At 37.1% G+C, this 10,218-nt stretch overlaps 1 protein-coding gene across 1 annotated transcript; it reads left to right on the top strand.

The window, feature by feature from the left end:
* Positions 1-9,227: 9,227 nt before the first annotated feature.
* LOC309798975 (small ribosomal subunit protein eS21-like) lies at positions 9,228-9,594 on the top strand. The gene has a single exon (XM_082611890.1). It carries the CDS (start codon positions 9,273-9,275, stop codon positions 9,483-9,485), a length of 213 nt encoding a protein of 70 aa, XP_082468016.1. The 5' UTR covers positions 9,228-9,272; the 3' UTR covers positions 9,486-9,594.
* Positions 9,595-10,218: the final 624 nt, after the last annotated feature.

Genomic DNA, 10,218 nt, shown 5'->3' with positions numbered 1-10,218 from the left:
AAGTTCTCCAGGTCTCCAGAGACCTCCACTTCCTGTAGATTTCTACATCCTGTGGCTGAGTATCACTTGCCATTAATTATCATGCATGTACTATTGTTTTTCTAACATCTGGCTAGCTCTATTCCCTTATATTACCTTTCTGAGTCCTGTAGGCACATTTGTGACCCCTTGAATTAGGCAGTACAGAGCAAATATGCTCCTTCATGTACATGAAAAAGTTGTCTTTTTTTGCTCTACATGTCTTTAGTCCTCCTTAGGTTTCAGTTCTTTTAACCATACCTTGTTTAGTATAGCTTCTAATGCCATCCCTCCTCTGGATATTTCTTCAATTTGTCTCAGCCTCTTTTAAAACATGGCACCCAGAACTTAACACAGTGGTGGAAACCTGGAACCATGGACTCTTATTATCCTTTCCATTTCTTAAGTTATAGGCGTCATGAGAATCTGGTAAGTGTTACAGGTTGAGTGGGTTCTGTTCTCTTTGCACAGCACCTTCATTCTTTCTGGACACAACCCTCTCCTCTTCTTTGGGACCTCTTCCTCCTTGCCATGCTCTACTCTGTGAGTTGCTAACTACTGATGAGACCTCGGCCACAGAGATTCATCCCAGGGTGGGCATCTGTCACAAACCAAGACAATGAGGAACGTTTCCTGAATTTTTTTCTAACCAGAGCTTGAAATTTTGGTTTCTGAGACTATAAAGATAAAAATCTGAAGCTACAGGTTACCAGCCTCCATGCCTGTTGGAAACGCTGGTCAGAAAGAAATCACCACACAGAATCACAAGAAAAAAATACCAGGTATCATCACTGAAGTCCCTGGTACCAGTCATCCCTAAGGCTGTCCTTTGCAAATTTTGTTTTTGTAAGCCATTGTATTCTTTTTCCTTCTTACTATCCTCCCCTTCTGCCTCTCTTCCCCTCCTTCCATCTTTCCTTCATTCCTTCTTTAGAAAAATTATTTATTTATTAAAAACAAAAACAAAAAAATAGCCACAAGACGTTATTATTCCCGTTATGAAGGGCAGGTTCTTGCAGGACTGGGGAGTGATTTTTGAGGGAGCAGAGGAGGCCCCTCCTTGACAGAGATGAGTGGGTTCCGCAGGACCATGATGACTGAGCCCCCGCACAGGAACACCCTGGAGATGTAGCAGTGCTTGAACTGCTTACCTTGCCACTCTTGAGGACATCGGTCCACATCTCCTTCCCATTCTCCAGCACCACATTTTAGTGCCTGTCAAAGGCCTTTGCACGGCCCAGGAATTTCTTGTTGCGACAGTCGGTGAGCACTTGGGTGGTGTGGTTGACCGACTCTGCGAGCAGGAAGAGTGGACCCGTGTTGAACTCCTCTGCTTCTGCAGCTCCTCCAGCCTGGGGCCGTCTCAGGAGGGGGCTTGCTGAGGAGGCTCACGGTGGTAGTGGCTGTGCTCTCAGGTCTCGCCTATGCCCATCTCTTGTGTTGCTTCTCCCTCTGTAAAGAGTCTTATGTTAATTTAAATTTCCTCTGTCTAGCTGACAACCAAGTAAGAAAATCTCCCCTAAGAAAATGGGTAACTCACAGGTGATGTGACTGTGTGAAAGAACAAGTGACTCCCTGGCCAGGTGAGAAACTGTTTTCGCACTAGGATGGACTATGAATTGCCTATGATTTCTAGTCCACAGCCATCATTTCGGGACCACATATTTGGGGGGAATAATTATTTACTAAATTGACTTTAGTGATGTCTTATTAATCCTTGTATCTAAGGAATAGTAAATTAATAATAAATAATGATTCGATTTAATTGATTAGAATTTCAGAATATGTGGCTAGTCCTGCCATGGTCCCAGAATAGATAATAACTTAATCTTTACGTATTTAGGATTCTGCCTCATACTTATTCTAAAGACTACTAAACTCTGCAGGGCAGTTCATCATACCCAGTTTGAGCTAGTGGTTTTGAATTTATCCTTGGGCAGGAAATGTGCAAATTAGAACAGATCTTACTGTAGAAAAAAAGGACAGGGTTGTTTCAGTTGCTCTGATTTCTGCTTCTGTGGAGCATTTGTGATCCCCCAAATTTGACTTCTAACGCAGATCTGACTTCCAGCTGGGGAGGGGAGACAACGGTGGACCGCTCCCTCCATCAGCTCTCTTCCACACTGCTCCCCTGTCCAGTTCACAGAAAGGGGTTCTGAGGCTGAAAAGACCCACTGCATGAAGGAGAACTTGCCTAACATTGGCCTTATCACAATCCATCCTTTATGGACCAACTCATGCTTTAATTTATTTTGTTGATAATAACCTTCTGAGTCTGTGAGTAGGTTACTGTCTCTCTCCTAGCTCATGGTAACTGAACAGATACTTGTAACATCTCCCTGGGTCTCTCTGTGTGTATGTATGGATGAATTTGGAGATCACCATGTTCTTTGAATAATAAATGAGAACACCCTGCTCTAAGCTTGAAATGTTTATACCCCTTTGCAATATAATTAGAAACAAGAATCCTACGATAAATAAGTGTGCTTAGATGCACATGGATAAATGCACTCAAGTCAACAGAATGGTGACACTTTTGAAAATTTTCATTTAGAAATATATATATGTGTGGAGAAAGTTGTGAGATTTTAACTTAGTAAAAATAAAATAATTTCCCAGTTATTTTTGTTCTTCCTCCACTGCCCCTCCCCATGTCCCAAACTGGAAAAATTTCCTATGTGTTTTTTTTTTTCTTTTCTGGGTATTTATATTTCAAAGATAAGAAAAACAATGATTTTAAGGGCAAACCAAATTAAACATAGTGTATTTATATATTCCTAAACATAAGAAAAAAGCAGCCTGAGATCTGAAAGGACACTAAAAGAAAAAAAATTCAATTTTGTGATATATTATATTTCCAAAAATTTTTTGTCCTAAGTTAATTTTTAAAGAAAATTTACCTCTAAATATGTGTCCATATATGCATAACCAATTGACTTATTTCACACCTGATTTATGAGTTTTATACAGTCTTAGAATAATAATTGCAATTTATGCCTATTTATTTCAAATCTCTTTGACCAGCAACATGAATTTGGAAATGTACCTCATGTAGAGGTACCTTCTGTAGTCATTCAATAAATCAAATATAACCAGTTCTTACTGGAATTAACCTTTGAGAATGACTCAATACCAATTTCCCCTAACCTATGTATGCAATAGCATAAATCTAAACCATGGTTATTGTTGATGTCAGCAATTTTAATTGGATAATGCCTAACATATCCTTGAAAAATCATCCTGGGGCAGTTCATTTTAAATATTGACTAATATGTGCTTTACTTTGCTAACAGTCTAAAGAAATTGGTTTTCGTTTATAGTATATTAGTACTTGGAAGGCTAGGTTAGCATTAGCCGGCTGTCGTCAGCCTTACTCATTTCCAAATGTTAACCATAACATGTTATATTTTATAACATATATGTGTAGCCATATTATATGTTATAAAAAATATGAGAAAGAAACAGACACCCACTTATAAGACTGAATCCTAAAGTTAAAAGCATAGAAATTGTAGCAGCAAAGCAAATTCCCACAGTTGATGGAAAAGTCTTTTCTTACCGTTTTATTATCCCTTAAAAGTTAGTGTTCAGGACTTCCCTGGTGGCGCAGTGGTTGAGAGTCTGCCTGCCGATGCAGGGGACACGGGTTCGTGCCCTAGTCCGGGAAGATCCCACATGCCGTGGAGCAGCTGGGCCCGTGAGCCATGGCCGCTGAGCCTGCGTGTCTGGAGCCTGTGCTCCGCAACGGGAGAGGCCACAACAGTGAGAGGCCCGCATACCGCAAAGAAAAAAAAAAAAGTTAGTTTTCATGTGGCTTCTAATAAATACCTTTCTATTTTTTTTAGTTATCCTCCTTAACAATCTGTTTCTATTATTTTGAGTTGTAATTACAAACAAACAAGGAACGACAGGTTTTTGTAAGAGAACCTAATATTAATGCAAAATTATTCTATGTGAAGCTACCCTGTCTCCCTTTATCCCCATCTTATCCCTTGGGCCACTCTTCTCCAAACCCCCAAACAACATCCCAATCTCTGTTCAAACAGATGAAACACAAAACTACAGAAACTTAAAATGGTACAAATGGGACAAATGAGCTAATAATGAACTACTATACCCCCTGGCATTTGTAAAACCTTTTCTCTCTTGCTAATGTAATTTTCCAGTCAGAGATGGGGAAGGCTTTCTCAAGGTTATGTCTGTACAAATGGCTGAGGAAGAGCCCAGGGACTCCGTTTCATTCTTTGTAATAGTCACAGAAGAGTGATTGCTTCCTTGACTTTGTGGCCCTGATCATTCCTTAAGTGGTTGAGTAAAAAACAACATGTCCCTGGAGGAGAGCTTTCTGATGGTTTTTCTGTGGTCGATTACTCCTGGGATGCTCACCATCACAGTAGGTCACCATGGTGATGCCACATTCTCTAGCCTCCCTCTGATCCTTTTGTGATAGTGATGCCAACATCTCATTTATAAAATTAATGCACTGTGGCCCAGCTTCACAGTCACTAATAACAATCTTTTGTGGAATAAATGAGTGAAAAAGTGACGAACATAGACTGGCATAAAGAATAACTTCTGCTGTAAATACTCTGTTATGTCTGGACGTAGCTGTTTTAAAAAGTAAGCAGGACTAACACTTATTGTTGAATATATTGTTGACCTATTAAGCAATAAAAAAAACTGTAAGTTTTATTATACATTTTTCTCCAAACATCTGATTTAAGCCATGCTAGCTGTCTGCACTATCCTTTCAGAAATCTAACCATTTGTTTGAGAACACTAGAACAAAGTGGTGATGTCCAGACAAAGTTCTGACCCATTTTTCTTTCAATTTAAATGATACTAGTGAAAATCCATGTCTGACACATGATGTTGTACAAGCAACTATCCCATAGCTATGAGGTTAGAGATGGATTTCATTGTATTGTTAGCCATTCTTATGTACTTACTATTTCTCTGAAATGGTTAATACAATCTATGTGATAAAATGTTGATCAGTTTTTTTCTTGGAAAACATTTTGTTGTTGAGTTATGCTAATAAGTAAGCTTGTATATATTATTCTTTTTAAATTTTTTAAATATTATTCTTAATAGGCTCCTATTAAGGAGGTTGGGTTTTTCTCACATCACTCCAGCACTGACACTTCCTTTGCTTCCCACTTCCACTTTTGAGAACTCTTTTTTGATTACATTGGGACATTGGGCTTTCCTGGATAATTCAAAATAATCTGCCTATTTTAAGGTCAGCTGATCAGCAACCTTAATTCCATTTGCAGCCTTAATATAATTTAACATAATTTGTTTCCAGTTTGTAAGGCAGCATATTTATACATCCAAGGACTAGGACATAGGCATCTTTGGGTGGCCATTCTTGCACATGAATATAGAAAGAAGAATTTCAAGAGAGGCTTAGTATCTAAACTACTTAGTATCCAAACATTAAAATTTTCAAAACATGGCCACAGAGATAACTATGAAATTTACACTCACAATAAGAACAAGAGTTTCTTAGTCAATATGTTCATTATTCCAGCATGAAATTGACTTTGTTCTTGAGTAAAGGGGCCACTACCCCAATATTGTGAAGTAAGGGGTTTGGGGGAAAGTGGTGTCTGTTCATTGTAAGGTTTAGGCAGAAGCATTCTAGAAAGCTATCTCCATGTTCCCATGCTCAGGAGGCAGATACTGTAGAATGCCTCTTCAGATTAGGAGCTGGAGTGGCTCATCAATGGCAGATCTGAGGGAGAAAAATATGGCAGGAAAGCATTGAAGTCTGTTTGATCTCAGGGATCAGCGTATCATGAACTAAATATTTCATTAGTATGAGAGGAAAACCACAGGATCCTCTGACATTTTTTCATAGTTTTATTTTTTCGTTAAGTTGATCTCCAGAATTTGTGAAGGGCTTTCTGAAGTGGGTCTGAGAGTGCATTGTCAACTGATTCTATGATTTCTGTTATGATCATTCAGCAGTGTGCTATAATAACTTTACTTTTTATGATACTCTGGAACATTGTTGGGGGAATTGGTTGACTGATATCAAACTCTTCAGAATATACTAAAAAGGAAATTTTAAGTCATTAAGAAAATGATAAATACCCTTAACTATATTCAATATCCTGTGATAAACCATAATGGAAAATAATATAAAAAAGAATATATATATATATATATATATATATATATATATATAATTATTAAATCACTTTGCTGTACAGCAGAAATTACACAACCTTGTAACTCAACTACACTTCAAGAAAAAAAGAAAATAATAAATACCCTTGAAAAAATTTAAATAATACAAAAGGGCATACAATAAGAACATCTCTCTCAGTCTAGACCCTTATGTTCTGCTCCAAGGAGATGTTTCCTGGATACTACTTTAGAAGCATCTATTTCTTGTGCATCCTTTCAGAATATTTCTATGCATACACATGCAGGTGTATAAATACATTCTTCTCTTTACACAAATTAAAGTATTATAAACACTAGTCTGTATCTTACTTTTGTTCACTTAACAATATATTTTGGTAGTCTCCACATATCAGCAGATGTAGAATCCCTTTTTCCTTTTGATGGCTCATAGTAATCATTTAAGCACAGACTATGTGCAGTTTTAGGATGGAAGCCACGTTCAAATACCTAGCTATGTTTCTTGATACTGTTTAGCTTTATGTTAGGAACTAATCCAAGACAGAAGAGATGACAGGTATAGAAGTACAGTAGGTTGTATTAGTATTTACAAAATAATTATTTTTCCCTGTGGAAGGATTTTATATCCTTGGCTTGTTGGAGTAATGCATAGCCATGTGACTTCCTTTGGCCAATGCAATGTTGAAAATGTGTCATCCTCAAGGCAGAAGTTATAGGAGCCATATATCTTTTCCCTCTGCCATAAAAACCATTTAAGTCCCAGACAGATACCACTCCTTCTGCTGGGTTACGGAATGAAGTTGACATGGAACATAGCTGTAACCTGTAACCCACCCATAATGGATGGGTAGCATGACAGAGAAATAAAACTTCATTATCTTAAGTAACTGCTTTCAGGAAATTATTTGGAATCACAGAATGATCTAGCTTATCCTGCTGATACAGGGAGCAACCTAAGGAACTATCAGAGTGTGAAAAATTTTAATAAAATAGTTCTTCCTGTTGTGAAATGGTTTCCAGTGACCCTGTTTTTCCTGATTCCTTCCTCCTCAATTCCTCCTCAATTAAATCAAGTGACAAAAACCCCATTAATAAATAATGCAACACAATATATATTGACGCATGTAACATTTTCATTCTATTTATGCATTTTATTCTATTTTAATTCTGTTTCAACACTTCCCAGGCTATTTTGTCCACAGGTCAAAGTAAGTGATATTTTTGTGTTTTAAAACAAACAATTTTGGGGACAAATGTCTGCTTCTGGTCATGATGGAGTAACTGGGTCCAGAACTTCCCTTCCCACCGTAAACAACTAGAAAACTGGACAAACTACATGAGGCAACCGCTTTGGATGTTGGAAAACAGGCAGCACAGGACTGTGATTCCTGAAAACAGAGAAACAAGTTAGGGAAGCCTAAGATAGCCCAATTTTATGCCTGGAGGCACTTGCCTCACCCTGGTTCAAAGAGGGGGATCCCAAGCAGAGCACTACAGAATTTCTGAGTTGCTGAATCAATACTGGAGGTCGGGATGGCTGAGGTGATTGGAATTATCAGGACAGAGTATTGGGGAGAAGGGAATTTGGCAGGAAAAAAGGTTCAGAAATTTCATAGGGATTCCCTTGAGTCTGTTGTTGAATACTTAACTGCGCATATATAGGGAGAAACACCCCAAGGCTGGGCAAATAATGATGAAGAAGGTGTATTTCACACAGGGCTAGAAGATATTCAAGTTCTGAGCAGCCAGGGTCCTTGTTGAAAACTTGGGGCATTTGGTAGAGACCTCAGGGTGGTTGTGCCTTAATAGTGAGGCTAAACTAGCCATAGAGTAAAGGCCACTCAAGATCCACTTTCTAAAGCTTAAAAACAATCTTGAAAATGATAAAGCTGATCTTTAAGTAATGTAACTCTCTGTCAAAACAAAGTGCAACACTCTTTAAAGGAAGACCACAAAATCCAGCATTCAACAATATAAAATTAGCCAGGTTTAGCATTAAATAAAAAGGTACTAATCTTGTGAAAATAGGAAAACATGATCCATATTCAATAGAAAAATAAGTCAAAAGAAACCTGTAAGAAGTGACAGATGATGGAGTTAACAAATAAGAATTTTTAAACAGCTAATATAAATATGTGTAAGTATTTAAAGAAAAATGTGAACATAAAGAGGAGAAAAATGAAATAATATATAGAGCAAAACAGAAACTCTAGTTTTGAAAAGTAGAATATCCAAAATGAAAAAGCACTGGGTGGAATTCGTAGCAGATTAGACATTGCAGAAGAAAAAACAAATCAGTGAACTTGAAAGCATAACAATGAAAAACCATCGAAAATAAAACATATAGAGAAAAATACTGAAACAAATGAACAGAGCCTCAGGAACTTTGGGAAAAATTTCCAACAGTCTAACATATATGTTGTTCCAGAAGGATGGGGGAGGACAGAAAAATATTTAAAGAAATAATGGCTTAAATGTTCTAAATTTGATGAAAACTGTAAGCCCACAGATCTGAAAATTTCAAGGAATTTCAAGCATGATAAACACAAAGAAAACCACATTAAGACACATCATAAACAAATTGGTAAAAACCAGTGATAAAGAGAAAATCTTAAAAAGCAGCCAGAGGGGGGGAAAAATCACGTTATGGATGGAAGAATGAAGATAATTACCATAATCTTCTCATTTGAAGCAATGCAAACCAGAAGACAATGGAACAGCATCTTTAAAGTGATGAAACTAAAAACAAAACCAAAACCAAAAACAGAACGAGAAAAGCAAACAAACAACAGTACCCTGTCAAACTAGAATTCTATATTAAGTGAATATTTCTTTCAAAAAAATTGAGCTGAAATAATGACTTTTCAGACAAACAAAAGCTGAAAGAAGTTGTATCCAGAAGCTCTAAGCTATAAGGAATGCTAAAAGACATTCTTGAGGCAGAAATTTAGAGCTATATAAAGAAATAAAAAGCTCTACAAATTGCAAATATATGGGTAAGTTTAAAATAATTTTTTTCATTTTAAAATTTCTTCAAAAGATAGTCAATGCTTCCTTTCTGTGCTCGCGCTCGTTGTGGTGCCACCAGACGCTCCCTCAACATGCAGAACGACGCCGGCGAGTTCGTGGACCTGTACGTGCTGCGGAAATGCTCTGCCAGCAACCGCATCATAGGCGCCAAGGACCACGCGTCCATCCAGATGAACGTGGCCGAGGTTGACAAGGTGACAGGCAGGTTCAACAGCCAGTTTAAAACCTATGCCATCTGCGGGGCCATTCGCAGGATGGGCGAGTCAGATGACCCCATTCTCTGACTGGCCAAGGCTGACGACATTGTCTCAAAGAACTTCTGACTAGAGAGGATCCTGGATGTGGAACCTGTGTTATAAATAAAGAGTGAAAACCTATCAAAAAAAAAAAAAAGATAGTCAACCGTTTGAAGCAAAATTAAGAATACATTTTGAGGTTTCTAATATTTGAAGAAATAAAATATATAACTACACAAAAGTTGGGAAGGAGGAAATGGAAGCACACTAATGTAAGTGGTATAATAACATTTTAAGGTAGATTTTGATAAGTTAAAAATGTGTATTTTAAACCCTAGAGCAAACACACACATATGCACAAACCAAAAACTAAAAATATAGAGACAGAGGTAATAAGCCAATAGTAGAGATAAAATGCAATCGTAAAAGATCTTTAATTTAATCCAAAAGAAGACAGAACAAGACAGGAAAAAAGAAAGAGTCTATGGGACAAATAGAAAAGACTATCAAGATAGTTCAAGCCTAACTATATCAATAATATTAAATATAAACTCTAAACAATTCAACTAAAGGACTGACATTGTCAGAATGGATAAAAAAGTAAGAACCAATTGTTCTTGTTATTATTACATGTTGTCTAAAAAAAGTTTACATTAAATACAAAGACACAAATGGTGTAAACGTAAAAGAATGCAAAAAGATATACCATATAAATACTAATCAAATGAAAGCTGGAATTGTTATATTAATATCAGAAAAAGTGGATTCTAGAACAAGGTAT

This window comes from Mesoplodon mirus (assembly GCF_964341445.2).
Source record: "Mesoplodon mirus genome assembly, chromosome: 3".
NCBI lineage: Eukaryota > Metazoa > Chordata > Mammalia > Artiodactyla > Ziphiidae > Mesoplodon > Mesoplodon mirus.
This window is presented reverse-complemented; position numbering and strand designations above follow the sequence as displayed.